This window comes from Hylobates moloch, unplaced genomic scaffold (genome assembly GCF_009828535.3).
Source record: "Hylobates moloch isolate HMO894 unplaced genomic scaffold, HMol_V3 SCAFFOLD_8, whole genome shotgun sequence".
NCBI lineage: Eukaryota > Metazoa > Chordata > Mammalia > Primates > Hylobatidae > Hylobates > Hylobates moloch.
This window is the reverse complement of record NW_026652283.1, coordinates 81,612,364-81,635,732: the sequence shown is the minus strand read 5'-3', so window position 1 is coordinate 81,635,732 and position 23,369 is coordinate 81,612,364. Positions and strand designations below refer to the sequence as shown.

The following is a 23,369-nucleotide window of genomic DNA, read 5'->3' as shown; positions in this document are numbered from 1 at the left end:
CCTGAGTAGCTGGGACTACAGGCGCCCACCACCATGCCTGGCTAATTTTTGTATTTTTAGTAGAGACGGGGTTTCACCTTGTTAGCCAGGATGGTCTCAATCTCCTGACTTCGTGATCCGCCTACCTTGGCCTCCCAAAGTGCTGGGATTACAGGCATGAGCCACCACGCCTGGCCAACTTTTTTTTTAATTTTTAAAAATATTTTCATTTTTAGGCCCGGCATGGTGGCTCACGCCTGTATTCTCAGCACTTTGGGAGGCCGAGGCAGGCAGATCATGAGGTCAGGAGCCCGAGACCAGTCTGACCAACATGGTGAAACCCTGTCTCTACTAAAAATACAAAAATTAAGTGGGCGTGGTGGTGGGCACCTGTAATCCCAGCTACTCGGGAGGCTGAGGCAGGAGAATCATTTGAACCTGGGAGGCGGAGGTTTCAGTGAGCCGAGATCACACCATTGCACTCCAGCCTGGGCAACAGGGTGAGACTCCGTCACAAAAAAAAATAGTATTAATTTTTTTCATTTTTAGTAGAGACGAGGTCTCACTATGTTGCTCAGGCTGGTCTCTAACTCCTGGCCTCAAACAATCCTCCTGCCTCCACCTCCCAAAGTGCTGGGTTTACAGACATGCAGCACCGTGCCTGGCCTCTTTTTTTTTTTTTTCTTTTTTTTTTCCCTGTAGAGATGGTGTCCTGCTATGTTGTCTAGGCTGGTCTTGAACTTCTGGGCTCCAGTGATCCTCCCACCTTAGCCTCCCAAAGTGCTGGGATTATAGGTGTGAGTCACGGCTCCTGGCATAATTATTTTTTTATTGTCTTTATTTAATGTGTACAATATGATGTTTCATATTCACATACACTTTCATAAACACAGAATGAAATGAATACTATATTCAAGCAAATTAACATATCTGTCACCTCAAATAGTTATCTTTTTTTGTGGTAAGAGCACCTAAGGCTGGGTATGGTGGCTCATGCCTGTAATTCTAGCAATTTGGGAGGCTGAAGTAGGCGGATCACTTGAGCCCAGGAGTTTGAGACCAGCCTGGGCAACAGGGTGAAAAGCCTTTTTTGTATTTTATAAAACAAAAATTAGCAGGGTGTGGTGGTGTTTGCCTGTAGTCCTAGCTACTTGGGAGGCTGAGGTGGGAGGATTGCTTGAACCTGGGAGGCAGAGGTTGCAGTGAGCCGAGATGATACCACTGAACTCCAGCCTGGGCAGCAAAGCAGGACTCTCTCTGTCTCTCAAAAAAAAAAAGAAAAAGAAAAAAAAGAGCACCTAAAATGTACTCTTGGCCGGGCGCTGGCTCATGCCTGTAATCCCAGCACTTTGGGAGTCCGAGGCGGGTGGATCATGAGGTCAGGAGTTCAAGACCAGCTTGGCCAACATGGTGAAATCCTGTCGCTACTAAAAATACAAAAATTAGCCGGGCGTGGTGGTGCATGCCTGTAGTCCCAGCTACTTGGGAGGCTGTGGCAGGAGAATCGGTTGAACCCAGGATGCAGAGGTTGCAGTGAGCTGAGATTGTGCCACAGCACTCCAGCCTGGGCAACAAGAGCAAAACTCCATCTCCAAAAGAAAAAAAAAAAAGAAAAAAAATGTATTCTCTTAGCAAATTTCCAGTTTATAATACAATATTATTAATTATAGTCCTTATGGTGTACATTAGATCTTTAGACTTACTCTTCTTATATATATGTAACTTTACATCTCTGGACCTACATCTCCCCATTTCTCTCTTCTTCCTGCCCCTGGTAACTACCAGGTCTACTCTTGTTTCTGTGTATTCAGCTTATTTTAGATTCCACATGTGAGATCACGTGGTATTTTCGTTTTGTTTTGTTTTCGAGACCAAGTCTCAGTCTACTGCCCAGGCTAGAGTGCAGTGGCGCCATCTTGGCTCACTGCAACCTCTGCCTCCTAGGTCCAAGCAATTCTCATGTCTCAGCCTCCTGAGTAGCTGGGACTACAGGCATGTGCCACCACGCCCAGCTAATTTTTGTATTTTTTGTAGAGATGGGGTTTTGCCATGGTGGCAAGGCTGGTCTTGAACTCCTGACCTCAAGTGATCCGCCCACCTTGGCCTCGAAGTGCTGGGATTATAAGTGTGAGCCACTGCTCCCGGCCCATGTGGTATTTTCTTTGTCTGGCTTACTTAGCATAATGTCTTCCAGGTTTATCCATGTTTTTACTTTTATTTATTTATTTTGAGACAGGGTCTTGCTCTGTGGCCTAGGCTGGAATGCAGTGGTGTGATCATGGCTCACTGCAGACTCCACCTCCTGGGCTCAAGAGATCCTCCCACCTAAACCTCTGGAGTAACAGACTGCGGGTATGCGCCACCTCACCCGGCTAATTTTGTAGAGATGGGGTCTTCCGTTGTTGCCCAGACTGGTCTTGAACTCCTGAGCTCAAGCAATCCACCTGTCTCAGCCTCCCAAACTGCTGGGATTACAGGCATGAGCCACCGCACCTGGCCGGATCTCCTCTTTAAAGGCTGAATAATATCCTGTTGTGTATATGTACCATTCATCCTTTGATAGATGCTTAGGTTGTTTCCGTATCTTGACTTGTGAATAATGCTGCAGTTAACATGGGAGTGCAGACATCCCTATGAGCTGATGATTTCATTCCCTTTGGGTATATACCCAGAGCAGATATTGCTGGACCATATGGTAGTTTTATTTTTAATTTTTTGAGGAACTTCTTTATTTTTTATTTTATTTTTTATTTTTTGAGATGGAGTCTTGCTCTGTTGCCCAGGCTAGAGTGCAGCAGCATGATCTCGGCTCACTGCAGCCTGTGCCTCCTGGGTTCAAGCAATTCTCCTGCCTCAGCCTCCTGAGTGCCTGGGATTACAGGCGTGTGCCATCATGCCTGGCTAATTTTGGTTTTTTTTTTTTTGAGATGGAGGTTCGCTCTTATTGCCCACGCTGGAGTGCAGTGGCGCAATCTCAGCTCACCGCAACCTCCATCTCCTGGGTTCAAGCAGTTCTGCCTTAGCCTCCCGAGTAGCTGGGATTACAGGCATGTGCCACCACGCCCAGAATTTTGTATTTTTACTAGAGATAGGGTTTCTCCATGTTGGTCAGGCTGTTCTCGAACTCCTGACCTCAGGTGATCTGCCTGCCTCGGCTTCCCATAGTGCTGGGATTACAGGTGTGAGCCACTGCGCCCGGCCAATTTTTTTGTACTTTTAGTAGAGATGGGGTTTCACCATGTTGGCTAGGCTGGTCTCGAACACCTGACCTCAGGTGGTCCACCCGCCTCAGCCTCCCAAAGTTCTGGGATTACAGGCGTGAGCCACTGCGCCTGGCTCTCTTGGGTTTTCTATATATAAGATATGTCATCTGTAAGCAGGGATAATTTTACTTCTTTCTTTCCAGTTTGGATGCCTTTTTTTCTTGTCTGCCTGCTCTTTCTAGTACTTTTAGTACTATGTTGAAAAAAAGTGCTGAGAGTGGCCAGGGGCCATTTGGCAATGTCTGTAGGGATTTTCATTGGACACAGGTGGAGGAGTGCTACTGGCAGCCGTAAGATCAAGGCCAGGAATGCTTCTTCCCAGCTTACAGTACACGGGACAGCCCCCTATAGCAAAGAATTACCCTACCCAAAATAGCAATTATGCTGAAGCTGAGAAATCCTTCTCTGCCTGGCTGAGTGGCTGGCTGGATGTTTGAAGGCACTTCAAACTCACACTTTTGTTTTTTGAGATAGAGTCTTTCTCTTTCGCCCAGGCAGGAGTGCCATGGTGCAATGGCGTGATCTTGGCTCACTGTAACCTCTGTCCGCCTCCCGGATTCAAGTGATTCTCCTGCCTCAGCCTCCCTCATAGCTGGGATTACAGGTGCCCACCACCACGCCTGGCCGATTTTTGTATTTCTGATAGAGATGAGGTTTCACCATGTTGGCCAGGCTGGTCTCAAACTCCTGACCTTAGGTGATCCGCATGCCTCTACCTCCGCCTGCGCCTCCCAAAGTGTTGGGATTACAGGCATGAGCTACTGTGCCCGGCCATCCCAGCCTGTCTGAAGCAGGTCATTATCACATTTTTCTCCATCTCTTTTTCTCTCCCCCATCTGTATGTATAGCTTTTTTTGTTTTGTTTTGTTTTGAGACAGTGTCTTGCTCTGTCGCCCAGGCTGGAGTGCAGTGGTGCAATCTCGGCTCACTGCAACCTCCACCTCCTGGGTTTAAGTGATTCTCCTGCCTCAGCCTCCCGAGTAGCTGGGACTACAGGTGCACACCACCACGCCCGGCTAAGTTTTGTATTTTTAGTAGAGACAGGGTTTCACCGTATTGGCCAGACTGGTCTTGAACTCCTGACCTCACGATCCGGCCGCCTCCCAAAGTGCTGGGATTACAGGTGTGAGCCACCGCGCCCAGCCTAGTTGTTTTTGTTTTTTTGATCATAGCGATCCTAATGGGTGTGAGGTGAGATCTTGTTGTGGTTGTAGGAGTTGTTTTTTATTCTAGAACTCAGCCTTTTATTCTCTAATAGCTGTACTCCCAGTTCTTCAGCGTTTCCCTTTCCCCCCAAACCACATGTCTTTTTCCGCATTGCCCGCAGGCTTGGTGAAATGTGCTGGCAGCGCAAAGGGGACTGAGTCAGCAGCCACAGCCAAGAAGAAGGTGTCCACGGGAGGACATAAATGCACCCCAGCCTCCTAAATAGAAGAGGCTTATTCTTGAAGAATGGTCCTGCCGGGGCCGAGGGCTGGAGCAAGGCACTCCAGACTCAGGCCACTGTGGCTTAGAGCCCGGGTGGATATGCGTGGCTGTGGGGAATGAGAATGAACGTGGGTCTGCCTGCCGGGCCATGGGGTAGATGGGCAGGGAGGAGAACTCCAGGGCCTTCGCTGTCACAGGGGCAGAATGATTTGATCCTGTGGCTGCTGGGGCTTCTGACTAGTGGTAATTGATAGAATGACACAGCCAAATTTGCCTTTAGGAAAAATCACTGACAGCAGTAGTTTTTGGCAAGACCAGAGACAGGGACACTGGATGGAAGAGAACGGCAGCGGCAGCAGTAGAGGAGGTTTCTTCAACGGTATTAGAGGGCTAGGCATGAGGGCTCATGCCTGTAATCCTAGCACTTTGGGAGGCCGAGGCGGGTGGATCACAAGGTCAGGAGCTCGAGACCAGCCTGGCCAACGTGGTGAAACGTCATCTCTACTAAAATACAAAAATTAGCCGGGCGTGGTGGCGTGTGCCTGTAATCCCAGCTACACAGGAAGCTGAGGCAGGAGAATCGCTTGAATCCAGCAGGCAGAGGTTGCAGTGAGCCGAGATAATGCCATTGCACTCCAGCCTGGGTGACAGAGCGAGACTCTGTCTCTAAAAAGGAACAACAACAAAAAGCTATTAGAGAAGTTGCACGGACAGCGCCTGGACAGTTGAGGAGGTGAGAGGAAGAATGGGTTGGAGGAGCAGCATGCGCCAGCAGGGGGAGCTGTGGACCAGCAATGGGTTGGTGCCTAGGTTATGGCGAGAACAGTGGCTGGTGGATGTTGATACAGCTCAGGACCGGTGTGGGAGCATGGCCAGGACCAGCAGTGAGCCTATGGGGACGAGATCCTCTGGTCTAGTGAAAGTGTGGTTGCAAGGACAGGGGGAGAACGGTGCTGTCCTGCTGGGGAAGCCAGGCCAAGGAGGGATGCTTGTATTGCTGCTCTGGAACCAGAGGCATTCTTGTCAGAAGCGAGGCAGTGACGCAAAAGTGTGGCAGCTGAGCCTTGGATCGGGCCCTTCCCCAAGGGTTCGCGGATGTGTGTGTGGCATACCTTGGCCCCATCTTCTGTCCCATAATCCTGCTGTTTTCATGCGTCTATTCTTAATAGACAAACTTTAGAATTGGTTTGTCAAATGCTTAATAAGAAGCCTCTGCAGACTTTGATTGGAATTGTGTTCAATTTATGGATTAATTTAAGAGGTTTTTGTCTCCTCACACATAAAAGTTCTATCATCCAGGAACGTGTATCTCCATGGATTTACATCCTTTTGCCAAGTTGTGTGCTTAGTCCATAGCTTTCTGACCTTTCTTAGTCCCTACCTTTCTGTGTGGCCTTAGTTCACCTTAGGTAGGTGATGGTTTTTGTTACTTTTGTGAATAGAATTTTTAAAATTAAATTTAATTATCTCAAAAACCCAAGGAGAAAGTTTTAGGAAGGCAGGCCATGGTCACTCTCCAGCTTGTCATGAGTCGGGTGAGACTGAAAGCTCACCGTAGAGAGGTTCCTGGCCCGTGGCCCCTGCTGTCTGCTGTCACATGGCCCTGACATTCACCTGACAGGCCTTGTTCTTGTTGTCCCTCAGACTTTGTCGCCTTTACCACTCCCAGTGGCAGCTCCTGCAACCTATGCTTTCTTCGCATTTGCTCCTGTTCTCCCAGTTGCTCACTCATCTCACTCACGTCTTTGTTCCTTAGACCCTGGCCATCTGCATTTCTCTTCTGCTGCTTAGATTCTTTTCTGTTTGTTTTTGGAGATAGGATCTTGCTCTGTCACCCAGGCTGGAGTTCAGTGGTGTGATCATGGCTCACTGCAGCCTCGATCTGTAGGCCTCAAGTGATCCTCTTGCCTCAGCCTTCTGAGCCTCTGGGACTACAGGCACGTACCACCACCCCTGGCTAACTGCCTCTTATATTCCCAACTGCTTGAGGCCAAGGACCAGGTCTTGTCTCTCCTGATGATGCTCAGGTGGCCAACATGTTGCTGTATACATGCTAGAGACTTAGGCAATGTTTAATTTATATTTTCTGTAGAAAAGCATGAAGCTATAACACATTTAAAATCATATTTTTGTATAAATAGCTTTAACATTTCAAGTTATTTCTCTAGAATGTATTCCTAACATAGGATTCTTATATTCTTTTTTTTTTTTTTTTTTTGAGACAGAGTTTCGCTGGAGGTTTGCTCTTGTTGCCCAGGCTGGAGTGCAATGGTGCAATCTCGGCTCACCGCAACCTCTGCCTCCCGGCTTCAAGCGATTCTCCTGCCTCAGCCTCCCGAGTAGCTGGAATTACAGGCATGCACCACCATGCCTGGCTAATTTTGTGTTTTTAGTAGAGACAGGGTTTCTCCATATTGGTCAGGTTGGTCTCAAACTCCTGACCTCAGGTGATCCGCCCACCTCGGCCTCCCAAAGTGCTGGGATTACATGCATGAGCCACCGCGCCCAGCCTTCAGGATTCTTATATTCTTATATATAACTTTTTATAACAGAAGTTATATCTGTATCATGGTGTGGGCTACACAGGTTTTTTTTTTTTTTTTTTTTTTGTGGAGTCTCTATTGCCCAGGCTGGAGTGCAGCACCATCTCAGCTCACTGCAACCACTGCCTCCCGGGTTCAAGCGATTCTCCTGTCTCAGCCCCCTGAGTAGCTGGGATTACAGGTGCCCACCACCATGCCCGGCTAATTTTTGTGTTTTTAGTATGATGGGGTTTTGTCATGTTGGCCAGGCTGGTCTCCAACTCCTGACCTCAAGTAATCCACCTGCCTGGGCCTCCCAGAGTGCTGGGATTACAGGTGTGAGCCACTGTGCCCGTCCGGCTACGTGTTTTTTTTTCTTTTCTTTCCTTTTTTTTTTTTTTTTTGAGATGGAGTCTTGCTCTGTCGCCCAGGCTGGAGTGCAGTGCCATGATCTCGGCTCACTGCAAGCTCCGCCTCCCGGGTTTACGCCATTCTCCTGCCTCAGCCTCCCAAGTAGCTGGGACTACAGGCACTCGCCACCACGCCTGGCTAATTTTTTTGTATTTTTAGTAGAGACAGGGTTTCACCGTGTTGGCCAGGATGGTCTCAATATCCTGACGTCATGATCCACTCGTCTCGGCCTCCCAAAGTGCTGGCATTACAGGCATGAGCCACCACACCTGGCCCTACGTACTTTTTAATTGCTGTATTTACTGAAGCTTCCTAGATTATTATGTGAATGTATCTTCTTGGGCTCAGTGCGGTGGCTCATGCCTGTAATCCTAGCACTTTGGGAGGCCAAGGTGGGCGGATCACTTGGGTCCAGGAGTTCAAGACCATCCTGGGCAACATGGTGAAGCCCTGTTGCCACAAAAATTTGCTAGGCCTGGTGGTGCATGCCTTTAGTCCCAGTTACTTTGGGGGCTGAGGTGGGAGGGTCACCTGAGCCGAGGAGGCAGAGGTTGTAGTGAGCCATGATTGTGCCACTGCACTCCAGTCTGGGTGACAGAGTGAGACCCTGTGTCAAAAAAACAAAAAACAAACAGTATCTTCTGCTTATCCATTGCCATGTGGGGTTATTTGTTTGTATCAAAGCTAGGCATCTTTCAGTGTTCCATGCCCAATTCTGGACTAGGGCTGAAGTGGGTAAACAGATGAAAAACTATGGCTCCACAACACAAGGGACTTAACGGTGTAGCTGGACACGGGCCAGGCCGACTGAGGTGTAAAGATGGTATGAATCGTTAAAACGTCCCTTTTCCCCTCCAGGGTTGGGGTCTGCTGGGTCCCCGGAATGAGTTGTTTGATGCAGCCAAATACCGAGTGCTAGCTGATCGCTTTGGCTCCCCTGCCGACAGCTGGTGGCGTCCGGAACCCACCATGCCCCCTACTTCCTGGCGGCAGCTGAATCCGGAGAGCATTCGGCCAGGGGGACCTGGGGGCCTATCCCGCTCTTTGGGCCGGGAAGAAGAGGAGGATGAGGAGGAAGAGCTAGAAGAAGGGACCATAGATGTTACCGACTTCTTGTCCATGACCCAGCAGGATTCCCACGCCCCACTCAGGGACTCAAGGTACAGATGGGGAATGGGGATGCAGCGGAGGCTGGCTATGCCTTGACACGGGGATGGGCGAATGTTCTCTGCTAGCTTTCTCTGAGATGGGGGCGCCCCTGCCTCACATTTCGGCCTGTGTGCCCCGTCACTCAGTGTGTGTCTGCCCATTCTTGGGGGACAGCCAGCTGTGGTCTTCTGTGTGGCTGGGCTTTTGCAGAACAGCAGCACGGAGACCCTGCTCTCTGCTATCTTATCTGTGTGAGGGAATGGAGGGAGCAGTCCCCATGCAGTGTGGCTGTGGGAGGAGCAGAGACGCCCGGTTTCCCATCCATTTCATGCCTTCTGGCCTTCTGGCTCCCTGCTGCAGCGCAGCGTCCTCAGCCCTACATCGCAGAGCCTCAGGGAAATTGGTCCAGGAAGAGAGAGAATTCTTTCAGTTAAACTTTTGGTCCTCCCAGGGGGAGTTCCTTTGAGATGACAGATGACGACAGTGCCATTAGGGCTCTGACCCAGTTTCCACTTCCCAAGAACCTTCTGGCCAAGGTGATTCAGATTGCAACGTCATCCTCCACAGCTAAGGTGAGTTGGGTCTCCTAGAAGTGTGTGTGGGGGCCGTTTACTTGGTCATGTCTAGTGTTCCCTAAAGGCAGTATTAGAGAGGGCCGAGGGGGTGTGTTCCTCCAGCCCAAACCTAGGCCAGGTGGAGGAACTCCGGCTTGGTAAGAAAAGCAGCAGGTGTGACAAAATGGAGGTCAAGTCTCAGCAGCACAGGGAGTGGGCTTGGGGGCCGCATTGGGGGCCGCAGGAGCAGAAGACCCATACCTCTTCTGGGCGGTGGATTGTCAGTGGGGAGGGGTTGGAGGTGTGGGTCTTGGTGAGGTAGGAATTTCTGTCTTGCTACCAGGCGAAGGGGCTTTGGTTAAGCAGAGCTTCTGTCCAGGTGCAGGGCCTTTTTGCTCCCGCAGGATGTGCCTGGTTTTTAGCTCATGCTGACAGCTTCAACCCACAGCTGCCACGACGTTGCCGAGATGACAGTGGGCTAGGAGGGCAGGTGGTGGCATTGCCCAAGCACTGTCTTCTGCAGTGGAAGTCGAGGTATAGCAGGAGAAGCGAGCCTGGGACTAGGGTGCCTGAGCCCATGGGCCTGCTCCTGGCTATGCAGCAGCACCTCTAGCATGGCTCACGCCTGGCACCTGCTGAGACGGTGGCTCATTCTGTCTCTGGGCTCCTTGGCATTCTGAGAATGCCCCAAGTCTCTTCCCATTCCCTACATTTCTGTAACCATCTCTCTTGCCTTCCATGTAGAACCTCATGCAGTTCCATACTGTGGGCACCAAGACCAAGCTGTCTACACTCACCCTGCTCTGGCCCTGCCCCATGACCTTTGTTGCCAAAGGGCGCCGCAAAGCAGAGGCTGAGAATAAGGCGGCAGCCTTGGCCTGCAAGAAACTGAAGGTGAGTCTAGGAGGGTCCTAGGTGTGGTGCATGAGAATGTCTTGAAGCTCCCCTCTGCCAGTGGCAAATGGGTCCCATTTTCTAGGAAATGAAACCACCACAGCAGGCCTTTTGCCTGGCACAAAGACAGCTGGTATGCAGACCTCGCTTGTAGGCCCTGTGGCTGTTGCCACGGCTTTCCCAGAGGCCCTGTGGAGATACTTTGCCTGTGACCCAGCATTTTCCACACTATTGGCCTGAACCTGGTGAGGCCAGGAGGAAACTTGCTCATTGTTCTGAATAGTGTGAAGCCGGGGGAACTGGGCCTGTTTTGAGAGGCAGACCTGGTGTCCAGTATGATCCTGATAACCCGGGTTTTGTGGGCAGAATGAATAATGTGACTTGTGACTGCAGTGACGATTGAGGAAGCAGTCAGCTTCAAGATAGAGACAGTGTGGCAGACAGCTGGCAGTTCTCTTTTTTTTGAGACAGGGTCTCTGTGGCCTAGGCTGGAGTATAGTGGCACGATCATGGCTCACTGCAGCCTCGACCTCCTAGGCTTAAGCGATCCTTTCACCTCAGCCTCCTGCATAGCTGGGACCATAGGTATGCACCACCACTCCCAGCTAATTTTTAAACATTTTTTGTAGAGACAAGGGTCTCACTGTGTTGCCAAGGCTGGTCTTAAAATCTTGGGCTCAATCAGTCCTTCTACCTTCACTTCCTAAAGTGTTGGGATTGCATGTGTGAGCCACCGCTCCTGGCCATGGCCGTTCTCTTGAAAGGGGCTGGTGGAGTTAGCTGATGGCACAGTAGTGGGAGGGAGTTGGGACTGTGTCTGACTGCCTGAGGAGTTCGTAATCTCAACCCATGTTGGTGGAGGTTTAGTTTGCAGAACAAGACAGAAATGGGCCTGCTTTACTCTGAACGGTCAGGTGCACCATTTCATGGGTACAGTTGGCTCTGGGAACCATGTTTTAGTTACAGCTGATGGTGAGAGGTAACAAGAACCTGGAGAAAGACGAGGAAGAGGGGACAGGCAAGTGGTGAGATAAAGAGGGCACAGATGTGCTACCTGTGACTCGAGGGCAGAACAAGGATTGAGTAGAACTGGAGGTATCTGAGCTTTGGCCTGACACACACGCACTGTGAGCAGAAGCACCTTGGCATGGTAGGTGCTTGTCTGGGAAGGAGCAAGCTTTGCAGTGGCTGGAGGGCCATTTGTCAGTGAGGCTGGTGGGTAAAACCCATGAAGTCTGTGGAGAGGGCGGAAGCCTGTTCCTGCAGCAAGGTGCTTGTGTTGGCACCTCCTGTGGTACGGGGACCAGATTCCTGTCCTTTAGGTCCTTATAGCTGATGGTGCCAGCATGCCCAGAGGCAGGGGGTTGGCCCCTGTTGGGGGAAGACTTCTTTAAGGAGGTAATGTTTGATCTGGGCTCTGAAGGGTGAGCAGAGTCCAGCCATTAGAGGTGACAGGAACACAAGACTAGTTTTACCCGTGTGCCTGAGGTATTGGAATGCCATGTTTTATCTCTGGTGAGGTGGCTTTAGGTATGTAGGGAGGTAAGACACAGTGTTTTCCTTCCAGTAGCTTGTTTGATCAAGTTGCATTATAATCGATATTTACAGGAAATTCCACGTGCGTCTGTATATGATGGGGTCACAGATGGGTCAGGTGCCATGTAGGGACTGGGAGGCGGGATGGAAGGATTGGGGGAGGAAGGCTTTGATGAGGCAGCAAAGGAAGAGGGAGTCTGTGGGGTGCGTTCTAGCATTGAGGGCCTGGCCTGGCTGGTCTGAGAGTATATGTCGGGAATTCACAGAGGTGACAGTGGCCTATTGTGGTATTGGGGGGGCTCTAGCCGCACAGCGAGCAGTTTCTCCTCAGGGCCTTCTCCAGACATAGGGCTGTTCTGCTGTGACATGTCAGGTTTAGCTTTTCTTGAATTAACTTTATTATTATTTTCTTTGAGACAGAGTCTCGCTCTGTCACCCAGGCTGGAGTGCACCGTCACGATCTCGGCTCACTGCAACCTCTGTCTCCAGAGTTCAGGCGATTCTCGTGCCTCAGCCTCCCTAGTAGCTGGGACTATAGGTGCCGGCCCACCCGCCTGGCTAATTTTTGTATTTTTAGTAGAGACGGGGTTTCACCATGTTAGCCAGGCTGGTCTCGAACCCCTGACGTCAGGTGATTTGCCTGCCTCGGCCTCCCAAAGTGCTGGGATTACTGGTGTGAGCCACTGCGCCCGGCCTGAATTAACTTTAGTTCATTTTTTAAAACGTTTATTTTGGTAAGTTTGCATTTTCCTAGTTTATAATTTCTCCCTCCATCACCATGTCAGCCAAAATACAAAATCTCTTAGAGATTACTTGGCACAGCTTCTGCCTTGGAGCTCCTGAGCTTGTCTGGGCTGGTTTTTGGGGAGCCCCAGAGCATAAACTGAGTTTTGCATGTCCCCCTGCAGAGCCTGGGCCTGGTGGACAGGAACAACGAACCGCTTACACACGCCATGTATAACCTGGCCTCTTTGCGTGAGCTGGGTGAGACCCAGCGCCGACCGTGCACCATCCAGGTGCCCGAACCCATCCTCCGCAAGATAGAGACCTTCCTGAACCATGTAAGAGGCCCTACATCCCTCACCACCCCCTGCTCCCTGTAGTCTGCCTCCATCTCTCCAGACTGAAGGCCTCCACCTGCGACAGGCAGTAGTACCTCCCCATTCTCTTCACTGAGATTGGGGCCTGGGAGCCCCGTGGCCTGAGCAGCCCAGTCTTGCCCACAAGGATCCCGGGGCAGTCATGGACTAAATTAATCCTCTGCCCAGTGGGTTGGGCCACAACATCTGACCCAGGCGAATCCTGCAGAGTGGCTGGTTGTGTGTGAATGAGGAATTTCTTTTTCATTGTTTTGCTTGCCTCCCTGCCCTCCAGTACCCTGTGGAGAGTTCATGGATCACCCCAGAACTCCGGCTGCAGAGTGATGACATCTTGCCCTTGGGCAAGGACTCAGGGCCTCTGAGTGACCCTATCACAGGCAAGCCCTATGTGCCCCTGTTGGAAGCAGAGGAGGTACGTCTCAGCCAGAGTCTGCTAGAACTGTGGCGGCGGCGAGGGCCGGTCTGGCAGGAGGCCCCCCAGTTACCTGTGGACCCACATCGGGACACCATCCTCAGTGCCATTGAGCAGCACCCAGTGGTGGTCATCTCTGGGGACACGGGCTGTGGGAAGACCACGCGCATCCCCCAGCTGTTGCTGGAACGCTATGTGACCGAGGGCCGCGGTGCCCGCTGCAATGTGATCATCACCCAACCTCGCCGCATCTCTGCTGTGTCTGTGGCACAGCGGGTCAGCCACGAACTGGGCCCCTCCTTGCGGCGGAATGTGGGCTTCCAGGTGCGGTTGGAAAGTAAGCCCCCAGCCCGAGGTGGGGCCCTGCTCTTCTGCACTGTGGGTATCCTGCTGCGTAAGCTGCAGAGCAACCCCAGCCTGGAGGGCGTGAGCCACGTCATCGTGGATGAGGTGCATGAGCGGGATGTGAACACAGACTTTCTGCTGATCCTGCTCAAGGGCCTGCAGCGGCTCAACCCGGCCCTGCGGCTGGTGCTCATGAGTGCCACAGGGGACAATGAGCGCTTCTCCCGATACTTTGGTGGCTGCCCCGTCATCAAGGTGCCTGGCTTCATGTACCCAGTCAAGGAGCACTACCTGGAGGACATCCTGGCCAAGTTGGGCAAGCACCAGTACCTGCACCGGCACCGGCACCATGAGGTGAGGGACACCCCCATCCCACCCGAGGCTCCTGGCCTTTCCTCCGTGGATGCCCCTCCTCCCTGGCCCTGGGGCTTGGTGGCCTGGGGCAAGTTACCCTCCCCAATCCTCGGTTTCCTTGATAGAAACTGGGGACTAACCCTGCCTGCGTGGCACGCATGTGAGGATTAGAGTTGATGTCAAGCGGCTCTGTCTCACTGAGTCAGGTGGCTGTGTCCTTGGCATGACCCCTTACCCTGGGGCTGTGACTGTGGCCTCTCTTCCCCCACCCCAGTCTGAGGATGAATGCGCACTCGATTTGGACCTTGTGACTGATCTGGTTCTGCACATCGATGCTCGTGGGGAACCAGGTGGGTGCCTCCCCATCTGTCCCATGCTAGCCCTGGCCACGTTTGCAGCAGCAGCTGGCTCATGCCCCAGGGCTCCTTTACAGGTGGGATCCTGTGCTTCCTGCCTGGGTGGCAGGAGATCAAAGGAGTGCAGCAGCGCCTCCAGGAGGCCTTGGGCATGCACGAGAGCAAGTACCTCATCCTGCCAGGTGAGAGCCCCGGCGGAGGGACCAGGGACCTTTGGAAACCAGCCTGACCTCTGTCCTAGGGAATGACCCAACTGGGACTCCTGGGGTCCTGGTTTCTGACCAAGCTGTGGCACTTTTCACTGGGCATAGTGTTTATCTGCGCCTGTTTCATCAAAATGGGGTCAAAATCCTTGCCCTGCCCACATTCCAGGGGGGAATTCTGGTGGAAGCAATGCCCATAACCAGTGTGTGTCTTGCCCACCAGTGCACTCCAACATCCCCATGATGGATCAGAAGGCCATATTCCAGCAGCCTCCAGCTGGGGTGCGCAAGATTGTCTTGGCCACCAACATTGCCGAGACTTCCATCACAATCAATGACATTGTGCATGTGGTGGACAGTGGGCTGCACAAGGAAGAACGCTATGACCTGAAGACCAAGGTGGCGCCTACCTCCTGGGCCCGGCCAACCACTGGGGGAGGGACTCCGTTTCGAGGTGGTCCCCAGCCCAGATCTACCTTAGACCTGCTTTGTGTGTCTTCAGAAGGCCACGCTTGTGGGGTCTCAGTGTTCCTGACGTGGGGGGCTGGTGAGGGTTACTCAGGGAGTGGGGAAGCACTGAGGAAGTGGCATCTGTGTGCTGCTTACCTGCCCCCTCCTCCAGGTGTCCTGCCTGGAGACAGTGTGGGTGTCAAGAGCCAATGTGATCCAGCGCCGGGGCCGGGCGGGCCGCTGCCAGTCCGGCTTTGCCTACCACTTGTTCCCTCGAAGCCGGCTGGAGAAAATGGTCCCTTTCCAAGTGCCAGAGATCCTGCGCACACCTCTCGAGAACCTGGTGCTGCAAGCAAAAATCCACATGCCTGAGAAGACGGTGCGGCGGGGCGGGGCGGGGGCTGGCCTGGGGACCAGGCAGGTGGGAGGCAGGCTCATGGCGGGCTCTGGCTCTGTCATAGGCGGTGGAGTTCCTGTCCAAGGCTGTGGACAGTCCAAACATCAAGGCAGTGGACGAGGCTGTGATCTTGCTCCAGGAGATCGGTACGTTGGGGGCTGGGCTGGGCTGGGCTGGGGAGTGGCTCTCGAGGGTGGTACTGACAGCTGAGCCGTTGCAGGGGTGCTGGACCAGCGAGAGTACCTGACCACCCTGGGGCAGCGCCTGGCTCACATCTCCACCGACCCCCGGCTGGCCAAGGCCATTGTGTTGGCTGCCATCTTCCGTTGCCTGCACCCACTACTGGTGGTCGTTTCCTGCCTCACCCGGGACCCCTTCAGCAGCAGCCTACAGAACCGGGCAGAGGTGGACAAGGTCAGTCCTGGTTCCTTCCTGGAGCTGTCCACCCCCTGCTGCTTGAGGGGGCGTTGTCTAGCCCCTGCCTGTGACCCGGCTGCCCTCTTCTCCCCTCCCAGGTGAAAGCACTGTTGAGCCACGACAGCGGCAGTGACCACCTGGCCTTTGTGCGGGCTGTCGCCGGCTGGGAGGAGGTGCTGCGTTGGCAGGACCGCAGCTCCCGGGAGAATTACCTGGAGGAAAACCTGCTCTACGCACCCAGCCTGCGCTTCATCCACGGTCAGCCGGGCCCACACCTGCTCTTCTGAGCCCCTCCCACCCCCACTGAGCTTCTGTCACCCCCAGTCTGTGGCTAGGGGCTGTAGGTTCACTGCACATTCTGTCTCCCTAGGACTCATCAAGCAGTTCTCAGAGAACATTTATGAGGCCTTCCTGGTGGGGAAGCCCTCGGACTGCACCCTGGCCTCCGCCCAGTGCAACGAGTATAGTGAGGAGGAGGAGCTGGTGAAGGGCGTGCTGATGGCCGGCCTCTACCCCAACCTCATCCAGGTGTTGCCTCTGGGAGGGAGTGGAGTTCACCAGGTCCCAGCCTCTTTCCCTGTCTGCAGCTCCTTGCTCAGCCCCACCTGTCTTTTCCTCCATCCCTGCAGGTGAGGCAGGGCAAAGTCACCCGGCAGGGGAAGTTCAAGCCCAACAGCGTCACATATAGGACCAAATCAGGCAACATCCTGCTGCACAAGTCGACCATTAACAGGTGAGGGCATGCAGGCCTGGATGGGGCAGCTGGGATGGTCCAAAAGGGTGGCCTCACCAGCCCTGTGTTCCCTAGGGAGGCCACACGGTTACGGAGCCGATGGCTGACGTATTTCATGGCAGTCAAGTCCAATGGCAGCGTCTTCGTCCGGGACTCCTCTCAGGTGCACCCGCTAGCTGTGCTGCTCCTGACCGACGGGGATGTGCACATCCGTGGTGGGTGCCTGCAGGCCTCCCGCCCACCCCGCTCTGCAGCTGCTCCTCCGGGGCCTGGCCTCACCACAGTTCCCCACCATCTTTTCCGTTCCCTCAGATGACGGGCGCCGGGCCACCATCTCACTGAGCGACAGTGACCTGCTGCGGCTGGAGGGTGACTCGCGTACCGTGCGGCTGCTGAAGGAGCTGCGGCGGGCCCTGGGCCGCATGGTGGAGAGGAGCCTGCGCAGTGAGCTGGCAGCACTTCCCCCCAGTGTACAGGAGGAGCACGGGCAGCTGCTTGCGCTACTGGCAGAGCTGCTGCGAGGACCCTGTGGCAGCTTTGATGTGCGCAAGACAGCTGATGACTGAGCCCTGCTTCTGCTGGGGTTGTGTACAGAGTGCAAATGTTTATTTAAAATAAAGTTCTATTTATCCCTTGTGACCACTGCTGTCCACTAGGGGCTCCTCTCTCAGGGCCTCCATACACTGGGCCGTGGTTCCCCAAAAAGAGGAAGGAGGGAGGAAGGTAGAAGAGAGAGTGAGATGTTTATTGTTGGGGGACAGGGGCTGGCTGTGGCCCCAAGTCTTAAGAGAGAGAGAAGGGGGTTAGAACCTCCTCCCTTCGCCAAGAGCACGAAGCAGCCGTGCTGTTAACCAGCCCAGTCCCCTGGCACAGCTGCTGCTCTGGGTACCCACCACAGGAAGCCTGTCGTCAGTCAGTCAGAACTGTCACTGTCCTTGTAGTTTTGGATAGTAAGTAAGTAAAAGTGTCAAGTAGCCCTTTATCAGGCAGACTGGGAGAGAGTTCCGCAGGTAGCAGAGGCCCAGGGCTATGTGGCACAGTGGTCCTTCCCGTGTCCACATCCACAAGTTCACAGCCGAGGGGCTGAGCTGAGGGCAGGAGGATCAGGGAGGGAGATGCAGACCGAGACACAAGCACAGAGCCTGCGTGATGGGACATCAGGCAGCTTTATTTACTCTTAAAACTGTTACAACAGAATCACAGACTGACACAGGTAATGGCTGAGCCATAAGCAAATCGAGAAGTACAGAAATGTCCCACCCCAAACGGCTGCGGAGTACACATCACACACGGCCTCTGGTCCCCGCCTTCTCAGGTGCTCTGGTGTGCAGGATCCTTCGAGGGAACTCTGACCACTCCTGCTGTCTACCTAGAGAGCACTCCACTTGGGCCACCTACCCCCAACCCTTGGCCAAAGGAGTGAAAGGACCTGGAACCTGTCGTCAACCTCAGCATCCTCGTGACCCCAGGACAGACGCAGTGGAGGCAGCAGGTACTCTGGGCCTGTGCTGTTGCCCCTGGGGTGTCTCCTGACTACCCAACCCTGTTTCCTTCCCACTTTCATCCCAGCAGGCCCTTCCTCCTGCTGACAAAACACTGGCTCCTTCATGTTCTGGGCACAGCGGAAGTGTTCTGCACATGGTCTCTACGGAGGAAAGCTGGTCCCCCTGGCCCAGGCAGCACTTCCTCCGTGAGCCCCTACAGTTTCCTGGTGTGTGCTTGGGGAGCTAGGGACATGGTGTCAAACCTCCACAAGGCACTGCTACCTCAGAAAGCGGGAGGACCTGTCAGGCCCAGAACAGCCTCCCTGCACATGGAGATCAAATCTAAACCTAGGTCAAGACCCCTACCTTCTCCAGCTCCAAGGGATGCCAGGACCAGAGAAGGGCAGAGGTCAGGAGGGGGCCTGAGGAGGCCAAGTCTGGGGCAGCCTCCTCAGAGGCAAATCTACACTGCATCCAATCCCCCTCCAGAGAAGCCCTTGGAATCTCCCAGGCCATTTCACTACAAACTTACTTATGTTTGAATCCTTTATTAGAAACCATGCAAACTTTAATACAAAAAATACAAGTGCAATAAGAATCTTTGTGTCAATACAGTTCCCGGGATTTCTCCTCACTGCAGCCATCCCAAAGCCTAGCTGGGATGCCCTCTGTGGGCCTCGCCTCTCCTCCCTCCCCTCTCCAGTTAGGGCATAAGGGAAGCAGATGGCCTTAGTCTCATGCCTTTTATTTTTAAATTTCCAGACCTGATTTCCTACTATCTGCATGAGGCTCCCCTGGACATGAGGGCTCGCATGTCCTAGGGTGCGGGTGCCGGCCTGAAGGAATTCCATCTCCTGGCCCTTTCTTGTTCTCCAGCCCTGGCTTTGTATCCTAGGGCTGACCACCAGATCCCAGGGAATGGGACAGAGATGCCAAAACCAGCCTCTTGGTTAGAAAAGAAAAGCAGCATACACACAACAAAATGGCAAAACCAACCAGTCCACGTTCTGAGAGCCCCTTGTGTGCCTGACCAGCTCACCAGCCACAGCCTCTGCACCCCTCTTCCCTGCTGCACCACCTCCAGGGCCCTAAACTGCCCACATCCTCCAGCGGGGGTGGCATAAGGATCTCTCCACCCTGTTCCCTCTAACACTTACTGAGGACTTTCATGTAGACATGGCTTCAACCTGCAGAACTATTTCGCCAGTTTTTAGGTTATTAGAAAAAAATAAAAGGACAAAACAAAAATGTGATAGCAGCTAGGAGGGTATGTTAAGCATGGGGACAGGCAGCACTGACCCCCAACTTGGGGCAGGGCAGCAAGAAGGGCCTGACACCACCTGCATGGGGGGGTGCATTTGTGGGGCCAAAGGGAGAGGCAGTGGCTTAAGCTCCACAGACAGCGTCCTGTCACCACTCGGAGTCCACCTCCACTCTTCCCTCTAGGTAGATCCAGGGAGGAGGGAGGGCATGTCAGTTTCTTTTGGGTTTGGACCAAAGAACCAAAGATGAGGGTGGAATCTGGTTCTCCTCTCCTAGATCCCAACTTAGCCTCAACCACCCCAACCCCCTCCCAACCTTCTCCACGGAGCTGTGGCGCAGTGATGGGGCAAGACCAAAGCAGGGAGCTGGGCCCGGGCTGGGGAGTGAGAGGAAGTGTGGGGTGGGGCTGCTGCTGCCCCGGCACGCAAAGCAGGAGGGAAGGCGAGCCTAGCGGGCCGCCCAGCGTGGCGCCCAAGCGCTCACTGGTCTAGTGGACAGCCCGGGAAAGGGGGCCAAGGACCTGGGAGCCCGAGTTGGGGCCGCCAGGGAAGTGTGGGGGGCGGGAGACAATGTCGGCCCCGTGGTCGGTGCGGGCCCTGGCGTTTGCCCGGAACGTCAGCCTGTAGGTCTCAATCTGCAGTGACATGGGAGGAGGGAAGGGAGAGGGGAACAGGGGAGACAAGAGGGGAACACGGGGGAGACGGAAGACGAGACCAGAATGTCATCATTAGATGCCTGGAAAATAAAAGGTTACTTCGTTAAAATTTAGGCCACACTCTAGTCAAAAACAAAGGAGTTTCAATTTGCGGCCAGTGGCAGGGCCCCTGGCTGGCCCTTAGGCCGAGCCCAGCCACTTACTTGTCTCCTGGATCTGGCTGTCCAAGGTCTGGGCCTCCCTTTGGTCACCACCCCCTGACAGGGTGGGGTGGCCATTGAGGCCACTGGCTGAAGTGGGGGCGCCAGCTTCAGGCGCTGCCTCAGAGATGGCCGGCTCCTCCCCAGCAGGGGGACCCGGACACAGAGGAGCCTCGCTGCCACCGCCCTCAGTCTACAATGAAACAGTGGGGGAGACAGTGCAGGGTCAGTTGCAGGGGGGAGTGGGATGGGGTGATGGTGGTGGATTTCACACACAGCCCCCACCCGTGCTGCCCCAGCACCCACTGGCTCAAGGCACAGTCGCTTGGAGAATCCCAGGCAGGTGCCCCGGCCCCACCCACCCCACCTCACCTGGGAGACTGACTCCCGAGGGTCAGGAGTAGCTGGGCCAGTGACACACTCTCAGAGCCCCTCTGTGGCATGTGAGGCTCTGATGAAGCCTCTCTGAGGGCAGAGGTGCCAGGCCTCAGGCTGGTACCAAATAAGTAGCCATGACAATAGTGAGCAACAAGCCTGAAGGGTAGCCCCCCGAAGGGTGCAGCCCACCCTCCCAAACCCGCCCTGAACCCAGGCCACCCCCTGCACACAGAGTGGGATCCTCAGTAGCTCCCGGGCAGCCCTGCCTGCACGTCTGTCTGGGTCAAGAACACAGGTGCTGAGGCCTTGTCTGTGCTGGGCACCATTCTGGGATCAGGGGTCCATGGGAGGCAGAAAGAAGGTGTCCAAGGAGGTATAACCCAGGGAGACTGTGGAGGCCTGGAGGGCTTCATAGGAGGAGGACATTTGGGGGACATGGAACACTCAGTGTGAGGAAGGCAGAGAAGAGAGAACAGCTGCAAGAGGCCACTGGGGAGCTGGAAAGCCTGTGTCACCAAACACCCAAAAAGTGACAAGGGAGAAGTGGTTTCTAATCGGCATAGCGAGAAATAGGCCTCGATTAAAAACAATAATTCCAGAACTAATAAAGAAAGGGATATAATATGAATAAGGAAAAGAACACAAAGCCCAGATGTGAATCCTGGTCCACACTCGCTCGCTGTGTCCTTGGACAAGAGACTAAAGCCAAGTTAACGCCCCACTGAGACGGGTGCGAGAACGGCATCCTCACTAGGTGTGGGGGGCACGAACTGAGAGCCTGTGGCAGCAAGGACCCCCCCGAGATGTTCCTGGAAGCTGATCAAGGCTTCAGTCAGAGCATCAGGAGAGGATGGGACAGGGGACAGGCTGGGCAGTGGCTGGCACTGGGGAGCAGAAATGGAAGGGAAAGCCCAGGGCAGTGGCTCCTGGCCCCTCTCCCCTGCGCACCTGAACCCGAGCAGCAGCAGCCATCCTTGTGCTCGGGGTCTGCAAGATGCCCCTCATGGGCCCCCCACCCACAGATGACATGGAACAAAGGACAGACAGCATCTTGGCACACGAGGTCTCACAGTACTGTGGAAGGAGGAAGGGAGGAGAGAGGAGAGAGGGAAGGGAGAAGAGGCCCAGCTGGTCGTGAGGATGGGAACCTCTGCCACTTGAGCTCTGTCTCAGAGCCCTGCACAGGGAGGCCCCAGCCAGGCCCTGCAGAGGGAGGCCCCAGGCAGCCTGCTGTCACTGGCAGTTAAGAATGTGCTGTCCTGCTCCCAGCCCAGGAGCGGAGCCTGACATGGGGCGGGAACCCACATTCCCCTCCCGTGAGACAGCCGGGGAGAACTGTGTGGTGCAGAACCCCCGCTCGCCTAGGGGTGGTCTGTGTCCCAGCCCATGGCCTTCTCAAGTGGCTGCATGGGCTCAATTAGGAAGGCCATGGCTCTCAGGAGCAAGGTTCTGCCTCCAGCTGACAGGTGAGGGGTGGCTGGGCTGGGGCCTCTTCACTTCTGCCTCGGTCAGGACTGATGATACACGATGGGACAACAGCAATGGTGTGGGTGAAGACATGACTCCTGAAGAGACTGAGGGGCGGTGACAGGTGCCTACCTGTGAGGACCCTGACCCTAGCTGCATAGTTCCCACCCCTCCCCAGCTGTGTCTCCCCAGTGACCCACTCGTTACCTTCACGGCACCTCCTGCAGGTAGGTGGCCCACATTATCGAGGGATCCCACCTTGGCCTGGGCCTTCTCCTTGAAGTTCAACTTCTGACTTTCAATCTTGACATCTCCTCCACCTAGAACCACAAAGGAACTGGTCACCTAAGGTGGCAGAGGAATATCCCTGCAGGCAAAACCAGGACTAGTGATATGCCCAATCTAGAAATGAGAAAGATGTGACCTGCTTCTGGGTGGCAAACGAAGAACAGTGAACATGTTTGTCTAAAGAGGGCTTCTCTTATCACAGTGAGGCTAAGACAATCTCTCCGTCCAGCCAGTGGGAATACCTCCAAGAGAAGGAACGCCATCCCTTCCACCACCCCACGCTACCCCTTCCACCACCCCATGCCACAGCCACCAAGCTGCAGGCTAGGCTTGGGCAGGCCTGGGGCTCCGAGCACAGCCTCCGGGGCGAAGCCTCTGCTTCTCTACTCCGTGTGGGAATGCCCTCCCGCTAACTGGGCCATGCAGTGCTTCTCAGGCACAGCCTCACTGAATTCTCATGAATGCCCTGTCATCATGGCCACGGTCCCTGCTTCACAGCCGGTAAAACTGATGCTGCAAAAGAGAAGGGACTCACCCAGAGTTACCACCAATCTGTTGATTGACAGGGACAGGTTGTGAAAATTGTCTGAGCCCCTAACCGTATCACACTCTAGCAAAAAGAAGGAATGATAAAAAGGAGAGAGAGTGGCCCCGAGGCTGTGCACCGAGGAAGGAAAGACACGGACCAAGGCAGGCCCAGGATCTAGTGACCTCAGGCTAGGACGGGGAGGGAAGGTGGTCTGAACTCATGCCCAGGGTTCAGAGCTCACTGGCCAGAGTGTGCCCATGAGACCAAGGGGAGGGGTGCGGGACAAACTACCCTCAAAGAGTACCCAGCCCCTCCCGCACCCAGCAGCATGGCTCCCCTTGGGCCCCTTCTCCTGTTCTTCCATCTCCTCTCAGCTCACATGGCAGACCTCCACGCACAGCTTCTGGCCGAGGTCTCCCGGTGTCCCATATTGGGAAACCCAGCCCTGGCAAAAACTAGACCCTAAGTGACTCAGTGTCATTAGAGAAGGAAGTATCTCATAGGAGATTTCCCAGATAAAAGGGGAAAAAAATGGTTAGTTAAGGACAGAACTGTTTTGATCTTTTTTTTTTTTTTTTTGAGACAGAGTCTCGCTCTGTCGC

The 23,369-nt window shown here is 54.1% G+C and overlaps 2 protein-coding genes across 31 annotated transcripts in view; one reads left to right on the top strand and one right to left on the bottom strand.

Annotated features, from left to right (window-relative positions):
• The window catches only part of DHX30 (DExH-box helicase 30), a 44,540-nt gene extending 27,398 nt beyond the window's left edge, over window positions 1–17,142 (top strand). For all 6 annotated transcript variants that reach the window (XM_032161700.2, XM_032161702.2, XM_032161701.2 and 3 more), the window contains 16 exons: window positions 8,462–8,763; window positions 9,204–9,324; window positions 10,051–10,200; window positions 12,645–12,797; window positions 13,111–13,947; window positions 14,222–14,297; window positions 14,381–14,485; window positions 14,730–14,905; window positions 15,129–15,335; window positions 15,418–15,499; window positions 15,574–15,767; window positions 15,869–16,028; window positions 16,141–16,298; window positions 16,400–16,503; window positions 16,579–16,718; window positions 16,816–17,142. In XM_032161700.2, the coding sequence (XP_032017591.1) occupies window positions 8,462–8,763; window positions 9,204–9,324; window positions 10,051–10,200; window positions 12,645–12,797; window positions 13,111–13,947; window positions 14,222–14,297; window positions 14,381–14,485; window positions 14,730–14,905; window positions 15,129–15,335; window positions 15,418–15,499; window positions 15,574–15,767; window positions 15,869–16,028; window positions 16,141–16,298; window positions 16,400–16,503; window positions 16,579–16,718; window positions 16,816–17,069 (3,219 nt within the window). In that variant the 3' untranslated portion in view covers window positions 17,070–17,142. The remainder of the gene's footprint in view (window positions 1–8,461; window positions 8,764–9,203; window positions 9,325–10,050; window positions 10,201–12,644; window positions 12,798–13,110; window positions 13,948–14,221; window positions 14,298–14,380; window positions 14,486–14,729; window positions 14,906–15,128; window positions 15,336–15,417; window positions 15,500–15,573; window positions 15,768–15,868; window positions 16,029–16,140; window positions 16,299–16,399; window positions 16,504–16,578; window positions 16,719–16,815) is intronic.
• A 1,696-nt stretch (window positions 17,143–18,838) lies between these two features.
• Window positions 18,839–23,369, bottom strand: part of MAP4 (microtubule associated protein 4) — a 258,274-nt gene continuing 253,743 nt past the window's right edge. For 18 of the 25 annotated variants that reach the window (XM_058443148.1, XM_058443152.1, XM_058443149.1 and 15 more), the window contains 3 exons: window positions 22,158–22,270; window positions 20,109–20,298; window positions 19,737–19,985 (listed from right to left, as the gene is read on the bottom strand). In XM_058443148.1, coding sequence (XP_058299131.1) covers window positions 19,978–19,985; window positions 20,109–20,298; window positions 22,158–22,270 — 311 coding nt within the window. In that variant the 3' untranslated portion in view covers window positions 19,737–19,977. Of the gene's footprint in view, window positions 19,986–20,108; window positions 20,299–22,157; window positions 22,271–23,369 lie in introns of all 25 variants that reach the window. The other 7 variants (XM_032161716.2, XM_058443150.1, XM_058443154.1 and 4 more) reach the window with 2 other exon arrangements.